Here is a 17,957-nt window from a genome sequence, read left to right as displayed (position 1 = left end):
AAACAGTAATTTCTAACTAGAATTTTTTTGAAGAATGGGCTATGAAGCTTACACGACTACACGGTCAGAATTTCTCCCGACAATAATATTAATTATAGATTTAATGAAAAAAACAATAATTTTGTAAGTTTTCCATGACCGAGAATATCCCACACTGAGAGAAAAGTTTACTATTGTGGTTAATTTAATAGTATTTGTTTCGATCATGTTTAATTTATCTGCCCGAGGAACTGCTATATTCGCAGAATAGCAGCATGATTTTGGAAACAAACAGCAAATAATGTTCTACACAATTAATGGACACTTCTAGTTTTTTGGCAGTACATAACTGTACAAGTTATTGAAGACTACATACTTATTTTTCTCGCAATAATTAAATCAATTTCCAGCATAAAAAGTCAATGAAGTATGCTGTATTTCCAGGCTTCCACAGAGGCCAAGTCAAACTTTGTTTAAGATGTCAAAAAGATATCATTTTGTTATCATTCGCCCAACCGTCTCGCTCGCACCGATACATATTTCATCTAGTACGAGTGAAATGCACGCGCGAATGATATAAAATGACATCTTTTATAACAAAGTTCGAATTAGCATCAAGGTATATTAGGAAAATATACCTTATGACTTATGGCATTGCGTTAAGGTTTAATAATTCAATGCATAAAGTGTCTGTGTTTATGTGAAAAATGATAGGTGTCAATTTTTATATCTATTCACAAAACGTTTAGAATACAGGATGCACAGTCAGATATAAATAGACCCTTGAAGTCTTACAACTATCTATGATACTGGATCTCAAGCTTATTTGGTTAGTAAGTACCGTCCACCAAGTTATACTTCGAATAGCCACCCGGACAAATTCCAAAGCTAATTTCGAATTTTAAAATTTGACAATTCACGAGAAGAGTAACGTAACGTCAAAGGATATGTTTGTCCCTTTTCAACGATCCTGTCATCCGATGCTTGAGTAGAGAAACCACAGACTTGTCATTTTCGCGCTCGCGCTTGACAGACAGCTGAAGTGTGCGAAAGGGAAGCCATCACGTATATGAACATCGCATGAGTGCGAAAGAGTTAGACTACAAATGAGAAAACGTGACCATTTTTGAATTTGACGACGGCCGCGGACGGCCAAGAGCGTATCACCGTAATTTTCAATTTGAAAAATATACACAAATTCGGAAGAAAACTATTTGATAAAGTAATACAATGAAGATAGTGTCTTGTAGTGTACCGGATTTCAGTGTCACGGGGCCAAATAAACCTAGCAAATACTCATTTCAGAGGAATAATGATATTCCGAGCGAAATTTTCTTAACGATATTTTGTCAAATTAACAGCATAAAAAGTGTAAGAAGCCGGTTTATACAGTTGATTATAAGTTTTTCTTCCTTTGTGTGCTAATATTTTATCATATTACTCAATAATTTAAAATATATTGTGTAAAAACATAAACTGTTACTTTACGCTAGGGCTTGACAAAATGTTCAGATGACAGTATCGATAACTTGTCGGTATATTAATAGCTATGTAATCATTTCTTCACGAGACATAATTAAGATATTAACCTTTATAACCGACTTCAAATGATAACGATTGTTATACCATTTTGAAGGTGCAGCTGTTTAGCAGTAAATTTAAACTTCACTTTCCAACACAGTAAGAGTTAGACTAAGATAAGGCTGTAACGATTTTGATCCGCGAATATTCGGCAACTATTCGGTATTCGGCCTATTCGGCCACTTTGCCGAATATTCGGTATTAGGCCGAATGTTGCCTACTATTCGGCCGAATACCGAATATCTGTTGCACCTACTTAAAAAGAAAAATTGCAGAATAAAAATAACCAAAAACTATGTAGGAATATTTATAATGTGTTCTTGGAAAGTTGGTAAATACGAGGACCCTTTTTTGAGCATTTCTTGATTAAAAAACATTTCATTTTTATCATGAGTCTGTTTTGTTTGACTCTATTCATTAATGCTTTTCAACAAAAATATATCTTAGCTAAGGTTGAGCTTTGTTAGCGATCAGGTTTCATAATAATTGTGACTCAAAATGTTCGCATGTCATGCCGAATATTCGGTATTCGGCCGAGAGAGGGGCCGAATATTCGGTATTCGTTATTCGGCCAAAACCACTATTCGGGGCATCTCTAGTTTATTTTATACATCATAATGTCGTAGAATTTTAACGTTTAAAATAATACATTTGAAAAAGTAGTCGATAAAGCAATCAAACACCGACAGATTATTAATATGTTGTAACATGACATCACTATTTTTGATCTCACATAGAGAATTTACGCACACACTGGCATTTCATTTTTGGTCGCACTTTTGAAGATTGACAGTTGTTCTTGTCTATTCTAATTCTATGAGAGAAACTAAAAGAAGCAAATGTCAGCAATTCGTAACGCTTAGTTTTTGTTAGCGATAGCGCATCGCGACATGAGAACTAGTATGAGCCTGGCCCTCGATTACGTATAATTGCAAGGAAACTTGGGATCAAGTTATCTTAGTCAATTTAGAGCAGTTGGAAATCAACTCATTGTGAAATTTTTGAACGTTTTCAAATAATTTGTTGGATTAAGTAGTAAAAGTGTTACAGTATGTTATATATTTGTGATCTACTCACAAGGCCCTTTCATTTGGTACCCCACATGGTATGTTTAAAAGAAAAATGGTAAAAACTTTGCATCACAGTAACTACCCTCACCACTTTCGCGCTTGTCATCTCATATATTAGTGTTCAGGATATTATACTGAATGCACTGATACCAAATATACTCATATCCGAGACGACATGAGCGTAAATTTTTCTAGAAGACTTTTCGAGAAAAGGCCAGGCTACAATATCTTTACAGGTTGATTGATACTGAGTGTATTAACACCATGTTCACCCATATCCAAGACGATATGAACGAAAAGTAACCTAAAGCCACCCTACCAACATTTTCGTAACAATGAGAGATTACACTGATTTAAACTTTCACGATTTTTACACATTATTAAATTATACAACGATACGCGATTAAGTCCCGTTGTATAATTTAATAATGAGAGATTATTTCTTGGAAATAATGTTGTAATATAAACTCCTTGTAGAGCACCTACCTGCGAAGAGATCGTGCTGTCAAAGTTGTTAATGATTTAATATAATATTGTTAGTTAACTAAAGTTTTATTAATGCATCATTTCATCTTATACACCGCGGGATTTAATAACCCGAAAGATTTAAACCACGTATTTTTGACGACAGTACGAGTAAATAATGTTATATCAACATGGGTCCAATTATATATTTTAATTAAACTACTATTTCAGTACAAATTAAATCATATTAATTTACCGCTTCTTTGTGAACAAACCTTTATTCAGAGAGTGAGCGAGTTTAATTAATCTCAAGTAGAGAAACAGAGAGCTAGCATGACATTTCACGAATCACTCCGATATCATACGATGCACGGCGAATGCAGTGACATGTGTTCCATGACAAGAAGTGTCAAGTTATGTCTAGGATCATGTTTACGTTGAAATTATTTCAATTGATTGGCACCTCAAAATACCACAAATTGTATCAAAACTTTATTAATTACTACAACAGTAGGTACAGTGCAGTTATTATTGTTGAAACTTTGCGATAAAATATTTTCCTTTGAGTGAGATAACCAAAGCCATTAACCATGATTATATCCGAAAGAAATCATGTCTCTTATTGTTTTAACTCATACTACAGCTGGAAAGGGATGATTACTTTGTTAAAATCAATGAATGACCTTTTGTTAAAATATCGATCATGCTTATCAGTACGTATTTTAAATTCTCGATGTGTTGATTTATACTGAGTAAAGTAAAATAAACAACTATGTTAAACAATTACGCTTTTTTATTAATTTAATGAATTAGGTTTTCACACCTGAGGATGCCGAAGATCGGGCAAAGTGGAAAAGGCTGAGCAGGAAAGCGGACCCTGGCGCTAGACCGGGAAAACGCTAGGTTGAAGAAGAAGAATGAATTAGGTTTTCGAAGTGTGTACCACCGTTTTCAGCACAAAGATTTAATTTTAAACGGATCATTATTTAGGTTTACAAAAGTGTTCTTTATTTCTTCGGAAGCCGTTCGAATTTTTATTAATAATTCTTCTCCAGACTTCACTGGTGTTGAGTATTCCTTCCTTATCTTTCAGAGTTCCCCATAGAAAAAAAACCAATGGCGTTAAGTCGGGTGACCGGGCGGGCCAGGTTAGGACGTTGCTTCCACGGCCAATCCACCTCTCAGGGTATTGTTCGTCTAGCCAATTTACGAACTGGGAACGAGGCTGAAGTGGGTCCGTCGTGCCGGAAGCACATAGTTCTTCGGGTTTCCAAATCCGTACACAAAGTGAATATCCGCTAAATGAGCCGGAGGATAATGCGGCATGGCGAATTTTATTTATTACAGTCAATCAAATTTAAAGATTTTATCTTGCGCATATCTTGACATCAATTTCGTCAAACTATCAGCCAGTTATCGTGAAGGTAAATAGTTTGCACTCTCGTGATTGAGAACAGAACACAATTTCGTTAGAAGTTCGAATTTGGCTAATAACCATGCAGTTAGTGCGTCTGCGTGTAAAATTAGTTGGTGGCTACGTCACGCATAAGGGTGTGTTAGAATTGAGATTTTTTAACTTGTGATTTGTTTTAAATAATTAATATCTCTTAAATTAAGGGTTTTTGGACTATGTGTTATATAACTTTATATACTCTAATTAGGATCTAAAATCGTTGGTTTAAATCTTTCGGGTAATAACCCCCGCGGTGTATATAACCCTATTACCCTTTGAATTACCTTTTTCACGTTTTCTACAGCAATGCAGTCGACTGCAGCAATTTTGAAGCGCGACATTGCTACCGACTGCATTACTGTGGTAAATGTCAAAATCGAAGTTCCTGTCTGGATTTTGGCGTCCATTAAAAATAAATAATCAAAGGAGGTCATCGATCAAATGGCCCGGAGGACAAGCCATCGTTAACTGGTAGAGAATGCCTTATGGCATTAAGTCCGCCTCTTGTACTATAAGGTTTTTCTTTTGTGCAATAAAGATTAACCACTTTATTCATAAACTTTACGGGCCTGATTTAGTTCAATTATGTTTATCCCTTACTTACAAATACATAAGTTAAAGTGACAGATAAGGACAAACGATTATTACTATTATTAGCTAATTGAAGTTTGTAGCACGTTTATGAATAAGGGGTTAAAGAAATAAAATAAATACAGATGATGACAGTAATTATATACGTATATTATATCAAAGACGCCTGTACCTAATATAAACCGACCAAGTAACGAATTAGCTATACCATCATATTTAACAAACTAATTTATGACGTTTTGCAACCTTCTTATTTTGGCAAATATATTCCGACACAGCCGGGTGGTATTTTATCTGTCCAATCTCGGTCCATTGTGTATTTGCGTCTCACATTTTGCTTAATGAGAGAGTGAGACGCAATGCATATTGGACAAAGATCTTAAACAAGTAGAATACCACCTCTTTCATTTGATAAACATAAAGAATAATGACAAAAGACTATGAACTCTAACTACTAGAATTAAAGTTGAGTTTTACTAACGTACATAATTATCTTTAATGTATTTTGACTGATTCTATTTCAATTTGACAGAAGCCCTGCCGTATTTATGGTCAATAAGGTCTACTGGCCTTAAAATTGTGTATGAAATTACAAGCAAATATCAGCTTAAAGAATGATAGTGTTAACGTTAGTTTGGTAACGTTAGTTTATAATGTGAATTGGGTAACGTTAACAAGCCCTGCAATAAAAAGTAAAATTACCGGTAAAATTAACGTTAACTAGCTAACGTTATAATAATGTTAAGTTATCAAGTATCGTTACCATTTACTACCGGTAATAAGGTATTTTTATGATTTTAACGTTAAGTAACGTTACTTTATAATGTGAATTGGTAACGTTAACAAGCCCTGGATAATACTGAATATCTGGGGGAAGCGCTGGTGGCCTAGCGGAAAGAGCGTGCGACTTGCAATCCGGAGGTCGCGGGTTCTAAACCCCGGCTCGTACCAATGAGTTTTCGGAACTTTTGTTCAAAATGAGCTTTTTCTAAAATAAATATTGAAAACCCGATTCTCACGGATCCTGGTGTTTTTGGGTTCTTTCAACTCAGAATCACTAGCATATTCAATCCTGATGATAAAAAAACTTGTCCCAAAAATTTGTATGAAAATTGTACATTCCACGACGTCACGTCCATACCTACAAGTGAAAATTTTTCTCATAATAAAACGTGACGTAATGGAATGGACATTTTGGGACATATTTTTTTTTTATATGATAAACTGATCGGCGATTGGCTCTAGACACACCTGATGGAAAGTGAAGACAGAGCCTAAGATGGAGCTCACCGGTTCAGTAATAGCCTATTCACTCTAGCTTTAAAGAGACCGAGGTCATATTTCTCAGGGAATACGGATGACGGGAGAGCATTCCATTCCTTAGCCGTCCTTACCAAAAAAGACGAGGCAAATCGTTTTGTGCGGACAAATGGGATGTTAACCACGAACGGGTGCATTCGCTCCCCGCGCCTGGACGTCCGATGATGATGATGATGATGATGATGATCGATGATGACCAATGATGATGATGATGATGTCCGATGATGATGCGTTTTCTCACAGATCAGATCTATCTAAGAGATCAAACCCCTTACAGCAAATTTCATCGAAATCGTTAGAGCCGTTTCTGATATCATCCAAATATATAAATAAATATAAAGTTTAAAGGTAAGATAACACAAAAAGGACAAAAATAAACAAAAAGCAATTACCTAGCGCACCAGTCTTGAACCGCAATCCTCTTGCACGTATTTCCACGAACATACCGCAACGCTATTTCAGCATCCTTACGTTGTGTGAAATTGTCTACTACAAGCATTACGGAAACACTGTTTGCATGTGTGAGTAATAGTAGGAAAAAGCATGACAGCAACACTCCGTCGACTTTAAAGGGTGGTTTTTGCACAATGAAGTATTCAATGTTTATTTTAATAGTTCAATATTTACTTAAAGTTGTCGCTAAACATACTTTTAAGTATACAAATACCAAGACCATTCCACAAAAAAAAAAACATAAAATTTTGCGAAAGTGGCGCCATCTAGCGAGGGTTAAGCTTTGAGTAACCTAGTCGAACCACCTTAAGTACCCTCAAATACACGTATCGGGAGTGAAATTTGAAACAGTAGTGTTACAGAACCATTTAAGTGGGGCTCCCATATGATACAACATGATTTTTTTGCCGTCTTTTGCGTAATGATACGGAACCCTTCGGGCGCGAGTCCGACTCGCACTTGTCCGGTTTTTTTGTACGAAGTTGGATTCAATGGTATAAATAGGTGTAAACTGGTTAGGGGCTTGTTGGTGTTGTAACATATGGGGCAGTACTGACCGTGTCACGCTCCAGCAGCCAGCCGACGGGCTCGGGCGGCAGCTGCTGGTGCAGCATGGCGTGCAACTCGCGCATCTTGTCCGCGTCCACGACCGCGCCCGCCGTCAGCGGCTTGTTGGTGTTGTAAAATATGGGGCAGTACTGACCGTGTCACGCTCCAGCAGCCAGCCGACGGGCTCGGGCGGCAGCTGCTGGTGCAGCATGGCGTGCAACTCGCGCATCTTGTCCGCGTCCACGACCGCGCCCGCCGTCAGCGGCTTGTTGGTGTTGTAACATATGGGGCAGTACTGACCGTGTCACGCTCCAGCAGCCAGCCGACGGGCTCGGGCGGCAGCTGCTGGTGCAGCATGGCGTGCAACTCGCGCATCTTGTCCGCGTCCACGACCGCGCCCGCCGTCAGCGGCTTGTTGGTGTTGTAACATATGGGGCAGTACTGACCGTGTCACGCTCCAGCAGCCAGCCGACGGGCTCGGGCGGCAGCTGCTGGTGCAGCATGGCGTGCAACTCGCGCATCTTGTCCGCGTCCACGACCGCGCCCGCCGTCAGCGGCTTGTTGGTGTTGTAACATATGGGGCAGTACTGACCGTGTCACGCTCCAGCAGCCAGCCGACGGGCTCGGGCGGCAGCTGCTGGTGCAGCATGGCGTGCAACTCGCGCATCTTGTCCGCGTCCACGACCGCGCCCGCCGTCAGCGGCTTGTTGGTGTTGTAACATATGGGGCAGTACTGACCGTGTCACGCTCCAGCAGCCAGCCGACGGGCTCGGGCGGCAGCTGCTGGTGCAGCATGGCGTGCAACTCGCGCATCTTGTCCGCGTCCACGACCGCGCCCGCCGTCAGCGGCTTGTTGGTGTTGTAACATATGGGGCAGTACTGACCGTGTCACGCTCCAGCAGCCAGCCGACGGGCTCGGGCGGCAGCTGCTGGTGCAGCATGGCGTGCAACTCGCGCATCTTGTCCGCGTCCACGACCGCGCCCGCCGTCAGCGGCTTGTTGGTGTTGTAACATATGGGGCAGTACTGACCGTGTCACGCTCCAGCAGCCAGCCGACGGGCTCGGGCGGCAGCTGCTGGTGCAGCATGGCGTGCAACTCGCGCATCTTGTCCGCGTCCACGACCGCGCCCGCCGTCAGCGGCTTGTTGGTGTTGTAACATATGGGGCAGTACTGACCGTGTCACGCTCCAGCAGCCAGCCGACGGGCTCGGGCGGCAGCTGCTGGTGCAGCATGGCGTGCAACTCGCGCATCTTGTCCGCGTCCACGAACGCGCCCGCCGTCAGCGGCTTGTTCAGGTCTATGCCTTTCTTCTCGTTGTCGCGTCTGGAACGGGCGTTTAGATTAATTAAATTCAAAATGGCGGAGTAATGGGGGCGTCCATTAATTGCGTGAGGGCCCCCCCGCCTTGTGAATAGATGTGAGATTTGCTTCAACCCCCTCCCCCCACCCTAATTACTCCTGAGATTATGTATCTCAAATCTTAAAATTGGACTTTAGTATTTGGAGGGATGTTTGCGTCATATTTCGCCATATTTTAGTCTAGTAACACATTTTAAGTTAACTAAATATAATTTTCTCGTATTTTCAATCTATTTAATGATATTTGTCGTGACTTCCCTCTCTCCCACGTGATATTTGGTGACATTCGGCTTGACACGTGTTGTCCTACTCACTTGGGTTCAGTCGGGAAGTGGTCGCTCTTCACCATAATGCCCCCGTTGCTGTTGAGGATGTCCGCGGGCTTGAGCCGGTCCTCGGGCAGGATGGTCATCTTGGTGCGGTACCGGACCTCGATGAGGATGGTGCCTATCGGCGTGTGGAGCTCGCTCACTTTGATCTCTTTGTGGTTTCCACCTGGAATATATTATAAAGATTGAATACGTACGTTTTCTAGAAAAAACGAGAATTGACAAATTTAAATACCTACACATAAAGTCTATAATCGAGTTCAATGCGCGCAGCGACGTAGACGCATTGATGAGTAATTAAATTAATAAATTGCGAAATTAGCGCGGCTCGGCCGCCGCTAGCAAATATACGCGATGAGTTTCTCCGAACCGAGTCAACCCATCGTGAATGAGTTCCTCGCCTTTCTGCAACTTAAAAACAAGCTGGTGCTGGAAGGAGCGATGGATGCGGCGACTGCTGTACAGATGAGTTCGCGTGCGTCGAGTTTCACCGTCGAAGACATCTGTGAAGCGAAGGAAGTGCTGTGCAACTCCCTTGGGATCGCCGGCACATATGTACCTCACCGGAGAGGGGATGAAGCCGGGAAGAAGTCCCTTGAGGATATAATGAAAATCCTGAGGGAGAATAAAGACCGGATTCCGGAGTTTGTGGCGACGGGTACTTCTATCCTGCCGTCGTGTGATCCGGATCAGGTTGACCTTCGCTGCTTGTCAAAGGAAATCGTGGCCCTAAAAACAAGATTAGCGGAAGTTATCACTAAGTTTGAAGCCAGCCTTGTCACTATTGCCGAATTACGCAACGAAATCACAAGTTTGCGGAATGCTCCAACTCGGTCGGCGGCTTCAAATTTCAAGAACGATCATCGACCTGACACTCATGTTGAGTCGGTTAGTTTGCGTATTGCTGACACGGTAAAATGTGCCGCACGCGCCGCTGCACCGCCCGCGCGCCCCCCGCGCGAGCGACCGCCCCCTGTCACCTCGAAGTCACGTCAGCGTGCATATGCTGACGTCGCCGGTCAGCCTGTCGCAGCTAACCGGGTCAACCCGCCTGTCAAGGCGAATGAAGCACGGGCCCCACTTAAGGAGAAGTCCTCCCGCACCGATGTGGATAAGGAGGGATTCACACTGGTAGAAAGGAAACGCAAAGCGCGCAGGGCGCCTCGTAAGACTCTGTGTGGCACTGCGGAGCCGGTTAATTCTGGCCTACGAGTTGCGACACCGAGTAAGGCGCTTTACGTGTCACGCCTACATTACTCCGCCGTGTCCGAAGAGGTGGTGGAGTACGTCCGCCGGAAGACTGGCTACACGCTGAGGGTGCACCAGCTACAGTCGCGTCACTATGTGCACTTCAGTTCATTTGTGGTGCGCGTGCCGCGGCCGCTGCAGGACACCATCGCAAGCGCGGACTTCTGGCCGAAGGGTGTGGTGTTTCGACGGTTCCGGGGCAACCTGCCGAACCCCACGCCGAGTCAGACGACGCTACGGAGCCACGCTGTTACGTCGTCGCCCAAATCTAATATTTAGTTAATTTCATTTTTATGTATATTGTTTTTCTTTGTATCAGTTCTTTTATATTTTGTAGTTTCACAGTGCCTTGGTTTTATACTGTAATGCTGTGTTACTTATTTGATCAATAAATAAAAATAAAATAAAAATAATTGAAGGAAGAATAAAAAAAGAGAGGCAGAGGAAGACCGAGACGTGCGTTTTTGGACCAAGCCAAAGAGAAAATAAACGTAGTGACGTATCAGGATTCAGGAGCTCAAAACAGTGGCAGAGAGAAGAACGGAATGGATGTTTCTCCACCGACAAGAGCCAGGCTCTTAAGAATTATGATGATGATGATGCAAAAAGTAAAGCGTACACAGCAAAGGTCGACCATTAGAAAATTTAATTTTGAAAAATAAAATCCGTAAGTACCTATTCATTTGTTTTTTTATTAAACAGTTATGGTTTATAAATTTTAGATTTTGTTACTAAAATTTCAAAACGAGTGCACTGCCTTATGGGAATATAGTTCAGATCCGGAAACCGCTTCCAACTTTTAGTATGTTGTTGGGCATGGTATTGGATCTCCAAAACTGCCGGGAGACAGCGGCGCCGCCCATCTACTTCAGCGGAATGACGTCATAAAAATGACTCCCGCCTCGTTGCGAATATTGCATATTGCACCCAAACTATGCATTGCACATACACGTGTGGGGTATTAAATGAAAGCCAATTAAATATACTATATTTAATTTATACAGTGTGTACCGAAATAAACGACAGTTTAAGAGAAATTGACAAAGAAATAAAAATGATGTAAAAACATATTCGATTATTTGGGTTTTACAACCAAACCAAAAGTCGGACGTTAAAGCAATGTACTACAACATTAAAGATGGCGTCTTGAGCCATACACTAATATAAAAAAAAAACAAAATTTGTCTAAAAATGTGGAAGTTATGCAACAAAATGTAGGTATTTGCCAGTACAAATGCATTAAAGTTAAAAAAATCGAAATTGCTATTTTCAGGATAATCCGTATAAGCATCTAGTATGTGATTAGCAACATGACCTGGATTCTAAAACCGCCGGGAGACCATCTCTATTGTCTCTGAGTGACGAATAATGACGTCATACAGATAATCACGACCGAAATTTGCAAAATCTAAATTTTAACTATATCATGAGTCATACATACATGTGTGCTACATCAAACGAAAGATTATTAAATATACTATGATTCGTCAATACATTATTTATACAAATAATGTATATTTTAAGAGCCACAAACAAAGAAATAACACTGTTTATGAAAAAAGTTCATTTACACGTGTTTTATAGCTCAACTAAAAACGTTATAACAATGTTGCGTATAATATTAAAGAAACCAGTTATTCGACAGGTAAAATTTTAGATTTCCGAGAAAAACTGTGAAAGTTGTACACAAAAATCTAGAGCGCGCCAACTACTCTACCTTAATGCGCTCATATTATGCAAAGAGTAGTCCTAATTATCCGGTATTCAATGGAAGGACATTACATAAAATACATGAAAACGACATTTTTGACTGGAATCATAATTAATAAAATGAATTTACTTGATAAATAAGCAAAACAGCGATTTCTTTTCCTTCATAATCTCCTCCTTTGAAAGTCGGTTATAATGTTGCTTTTGTCACCTGGGCTACAAAGACAAACAGATTGACACCTCGTTTATCAAAATCAGTTCAGTAGTTCCATGTAAACAATACATCACAGATAGACAGTATATTTAGACACCTTGAAACCTTGCAACACTCAAGATTCCACTTTTCGAAACACTCACTTCGCTCGTTTTTCATTCGCTGGGGTATCTGGGGGCACGGTAGTGCCCCCGCCAAGACGAGCAAAGCGAAGCGCAAGGGCACTACCTACCTTTTCTCGAAGCGCTTCGTCGTTATTTTGAACCCTCATAACTTGGGTTTGGATTATACCAGATAAACAAAATTCTCGGGATATGATGTCAATAGTGGACTTATTAAACATAAAAAAATTCAATTGCACAGCTCTTATACTTAAGATTTTATTCATATCTAAAAAACCCCAATTTCGTCACTGACTCTCTCACTGTTGATCATCAAAACCTCTAGGGTACTTCCTGAAGTCCTAGGAAGCTGAAATTTGGTATGTAAGATAGTATTAGTACACAAACAACAAAATAATTCAAAAACTTGAAATTTTTTGCCCCTAAGGGGGGAAAAGGGGGGTGGAATTTTGTATGGGAAATCAATAACCGCTGAACCGATTTAGTTGAAATTTGGTATGTAGATAGTTTTTGTAATGGGGAATGGCATAGAATAGTTTTAAACCCCAAAATCACCCCGTAAGGGTGAAAAGGGGGTGGAAAAGGGCGTTAGGAGAAAAAGAGGGTTGAAGTTTGTATGGGGAATCAGTAAAAAGCAGATGTATAAAAGATGCCCCGAGGTACGTATTTCAGGATTTTTAATAGTACCTTAAATCACACGCGCAACCCTTTAAATTAGGGGATGGAAGCAACTTACAAAAAGAAGTGAAATCCCACCAAAAACATTTTCATGTAAAATGTTGCCAAGACGAAACCATAAGGCTCGCACTGACAAAAAGTTATCAGATCTCTTGTAGAGCCAAGCTTCTAACTCTACAAGCCCTAACTTCACAAACTCTACACCTTAGTCAAAATATGTCGCTTGACCGTTTCGCTACTGTCACATGGACGTAAGGTGAAAAATGTATTCACTATTCATTATTTTTTATAATACAATCGTTCTTGGAGTAACGAAACGGCCAAGCCACATATTTTGACTAAGGAACTTTTTTCATAAAAAGTGTTATTTCTTTGTTTGTGGCTCTTAAAATATACATTATTTGTATAAATAATGTATTGACGAATCATAGTATATTTAATAATCTTTCGTTTGTTGTAGCACACATGTATGTATGACTCATGGTATAGTTATAATTTAGATTTTGCAAATTTCGGTCGTGATTATCTGTATGACTTCATTATTCGTCACTCAGAGACAACAGAGATGGTCTCCCAGCGGTTTTAGAATCCAGGTCATGTTGCTAATAACATACTAAATGCTTATACGGATTATCCTGAAAATAGCAATTTCGATTTTTTTAACTTTAATGCATTTGTACTGGCAAATACCTACATTTTGTTGCATAACTTCCACATTTTTAGACAAATTTTGATTTTTTTTATATTAGTGTATGGCTCGAGACGCCATCTTTAATGTTGTAGTACATTGCTTTAACGTCCGAGTTTTGGTTTGGTTGTAAAACCCAAATAATCGAATATGTTTTTACATCATTTTTATTTCTTTGTAAATTTCTCTTAAACTGTCGTTTATTTCGGTACACACTGTATAAATTAAATATAGTATATTTAATTGGCTTTCATTTAATACCCCACACGTGTATGTGCAATGCATATTTTGGGTGCAATATGCAATATTCGCAACGAGGCGGGAGTCATTTTGATGACGCCATTCTGCTGAAGTAGATGGCCGGCGCCGCTGTCTCCCGGCAGTTTTGGAGACTAAATACCATACCCAACAACATACTAAAAGTTGGTAGCGGTTTCCGGATCTGAACTATCTCTTCGACCGTTTCCCATAAGGCATAGTACTAAACCGGAAATATGCCGCTATTCAACCTGTATCTATCTAATACCTTTAAACGAGCAATTCTTATTTATTTATTTATTTATTTATATATATATATATATATTTCGGGGATCTCGGAAACGGCTCTAACGATTTCGATGAAATTTGGTATATAGGGGTCTTCGGGGGCGAAAAATCGATCTAGCTAGGTCTTATCTCTGGGAAAACGCGCATTTCCGAGTTATTATATGTTTTCCGAGCGAAGCTCGGTCACCCAGATATTAAAGCAGATACCAACCTAACAGATCCACATTAGGCTGTCCACCGTAGATCTTGTGGTATATCTTGTAGGTCTCCTTGCTCTGTGCCCGGGACATCTTGTACGCGGGCGTTATCCTCGAGATGCTGAGCGTGGATTTCAGCATCACGCTCATCCTGTAGTAGATTGTGGAGACGGAAATCAGCGGGGCTTCGATGCAGGGGGCTAGTTTCACTGAGAGAAGAAAGTTGAAACATTAGTTATTAGTAGTATTAGGCTATTAACTGCTGACAATAGCAGGCGTGGCTCACTCCGCGATTTCGTCGCGTCGCAACAAGTACCTAAAAGTACATCCGTCCCACACCAATTTTGGTGGCTAGCCATAAGCCGAGCGTGGCGCTTGCGCCACCTAGCGGTCATATCTGTCGTAACAGACGCGTTTTGTTAGAGAGTGAATCTTCTGTACCTAGTACTATTATTTAATCTGTGACAATAGGTATTAAGATGCTTAATCCTTTGTGCGCCGCACCTATCATGCGTGTCGCCTAATCGTGAACCTTGTCTGAATGCATTAAGGTTGATATTGGGGTGTAGCCTTGGGCTTATGAAGAATGACGAAGTGACGTGACCACTTCTCCATAAAAACGTAGTTCCCATTTTCCTCTTATTAACATTATAGAAAATGAGGGGGAGGTTTTTAATTAGTCGGGGTTTATAAGAAGTTGCAATATTTTATTTACCCTACGCGTCTTAGGCGGTCTTCGCATTGGATGTGGATTCACACGCCGCTGCGGTGTGTGAGCGGGACATCGTTTATTATACGTACATAGCGCTATCATGCACGCTCTTACACCGGAGCTATCAAATTTAAATCTTCACTGATATATCTCAATCTCAAACAGATACAAAAAACAATAGCTTGTATAGTTTGTCAAAGGACTGTCTCATTTCAAACATAGAGAGAATCATACTATCTTTGTCTTACGCTAGTACTAGCACCCAAAAGAAAAGGATGAGTAAGTCTAGTTTTTTTGGTTCTTATTTACTGACAAATTGGTTTGACCAACTATAAGTAAATTGAATCTCACCAGTCCACAACTCTAGCACCATCTCATCGCCATCTATGGTTTTGAGTGATATCTCAATACACAAGAAATTTGTGAGAGCAGTGACCACTTCACCGTTGAGTATTCGTTTCGTGTCGTAGTTCACTTCCGGTTCGTCGGGGATGGACAGGTTAAACTGAGAAGAAAACGTCAGTTCAATGACATTATAGTAAATATAGGAATTTCTAAATTGGTTTTAGGCGTTCCAAAATTGAAACGCTTAAATTGTACAGGCGGTCTAGCATGAGTTGCGTTCTCGCGCGCGAGTCCATACTTGACGTCGCGCCAGATGTATGGAGTTGCGCGCGAGAATGCAACTCATGCTAGCAGGTCAGATTGTAGAGTTGCTTTTTCGTTGCAGACATTAGTTTTTATTAAAATGAAATATCCATTTCACCCAAAATGTAAAAGAAAATTACTGTGATTGGTTCAGTTTCCCCACAATGCTTTCTATCAACAAAAAGCAACTGGTATTTTTTATATAGCTCGTATTGAGTCCCACTGCTGGGCAAAGGCCTCCTTCTTTCGCCACTCGCCACGGATTGCTGCATGCTCCCACCAGTCACTCACATATGCGTTGAGGACATCTCCCTTCCATCTTTTTTTGGGTCTGCCCCTGCCCCTAGTGCCCCTGCACTGGTGGCTACCAAACTGATAAATATTACATAATAATATGTCAAGGAAAAGTCTATAGAGGCATTTAAAAGGTGTGTATGACATCCCTAATTTGCATAATAAATGCTCTGATATGCCCTGTATGATGCTTGTGAGTTTAGTAGATATTTGTGATAAAAAGTCATAAACCTGTCCGAGACGGTTGTAACCAACCATGTATTTTTAAATAAAGTTGCAGGCCACCATATTGCAGAGTGGGAGGCAGACATTACTTTGTTGTCAGTATGATATTGCAGCAGGAGTTTTTATTTTATTTTATTTAGGCACAATAGACAGTCAACATTGCAGTAGGTACTATAGAGTATTACGGTACTATTTAAGTGGTAGGTTTTATGTAAGAATGCTGTCCAAAATAAACATGCACAGTAAGATAAAATAACAGTAAGCAAGAACTATCTTAGAATTATAAATATTATCCTGAAAACTATGATAATTAATAAATTACATTAAATAATTATAACACTTGAAATGGCTAAGTATTTTAGAGTTGAATGATTAATAGGTGCATTAACTTAGCTTATGCACAATAAATGTGCAATATTTCAATTGAATGATAATAAATAACCTCCCTCTGTCTATTGTTTGTTACAGCATTGCATTGTTGTAAACCTAATTGTGAAGTTTTCAGTCAAAAGGAAGCACATTATAAACCAGGGCAATTTCCAATTCCATCTTTATGCTAGTTGTAGAAGACAGTCAACAAAGTATATACCTTTTGTTTGATAACTACACAATTTATGATGACTTTAGGCAGAACCTTTTTTATTCTTTTATGGAACATCTCATTGGCATGAACCGCTGAATAGTAGTGTGTGTGTAATCTACTGTTTTACATAGTTAAATATGTATTACCCATTGTAAGTTGCTAGGGGATGTTGATAAGGCGCTGTTGTCCAAAGGTTTCATGTTAGAACACTCGTGAGTGATCTTTTTGCCATCTCTACTTTGCACGACGATTTGGGCCACTTTCAGGGTTAATATTTTGGCAAATTTATACAAGCGAGTCCGCTCGGACTCGGCATTCGCCGCTGCCATGCTATCGCGAGCGATATGGTTACAATAACAACATTATTCAAGCCATTTACGCAGTTATAACTTCCAATAAGATAAAAGATTTAACACATTTTAACCACATGTTTTAAGTTTTAACTAGTGTGATTGTATTATAATCTCCATGGAAAGAAATTCTTTATTTTACTACATTTTAAACATACTTAAACATTACATGGATTTAACAAAACAATAAAATCGTAGGCAAAAAATCACGAGGATGCAATGACTTTACGAGAGGTTACAAATATGTTATGTCAAAAAAGTTCAAGACTGTAATGTATTGCTATTGGTGGAATTGTATTAGATAGCTTACTTTTAACAATGTGATTGGCTGATAATAAAATAGAATACCATCGTTAACATAAGTTTATTCTGGATTATTAATACTATATACAATTGTAGCTCTTAAATACTACGTAATAAAGATCTAAATCCTGCGTTAATATTTCTTCTCGCAGAGCTTCAAAGTCGCCCACCGTACGTTCTATTTTTTCTTTGTTCCGGACCAACCGGACCATAGTCCATAGGTGAAACCCACGTACCAAGTATAGTCCGTCAACCAAATCTTGTCAGTAGCAATGTAAAGCAAACTAAT

The 17,957-nt window shown here is 40.0% G+C and overlaps 1 protein-coding gene across 1 annotated transcript in view; it reads right to left on the bottom strand.

The window, feature by feature from the left end:
- The window catches only part of LOC134661253 (autophagy-related protein 13 homolog), a 28,174-nt gene extending 10,576 nt beyond the window's left edge, over positions 1–17,598 (bottom strand). Inside the window, exons 1-7 of the mRNA XM_063517240.1 lie at positions 17,162–17,598; positions 15,617–15,770; positions 14,568–14,762; positions 9,136–9,316; positions 8,665–8,785; positions 8,508–8,521; positions 6,312–6,363 (exon numbers count right to left, since the gene is read on the bottom strand). Of these exons, the coding sequence (XP_063373310.1) occupies positions 6,312–6,363; positions 8,508–8,521; positions 8,665–8,785; positions 9,136–9,316; positions 14,568–14,762; positions 15,617–15,770; positions 17,162–17,344 (900 nt within the window). The 5' untranslated portion in view covers positions 17,345–17,598. The remainder of the gene's footprint in view (positions 1–6,311; positions 6,364–8,507; positions 8,522–8,664; positions 8,786–9,135; positions 9,317–14,567; positions 14,763–15,616; positions 15,771–17,161) is intronic.
- Positions 17,599–17,957: the final 359 nt, after the last annotated feature.

Source organism: Cydia amplana, chromosome Z (assembly GCF_948474715.1).
Source record: "Cydia amplana chromosome Z, ilCydAmpl1.1, whole genome shotgun sequence".
NCBI classification, from domain to species: domain Eukaryota; kingdom Metazoa; phylum Arthropoda; class Insecta; order Lepidoptera; family Tortricidae; genus Cydia; species Cydia amplana.
The sequence above is the reverse complement of the archived record's forward strand: the minus strand, read 5'-3'. Positions and strand labels throughout refer to the sequence as shown.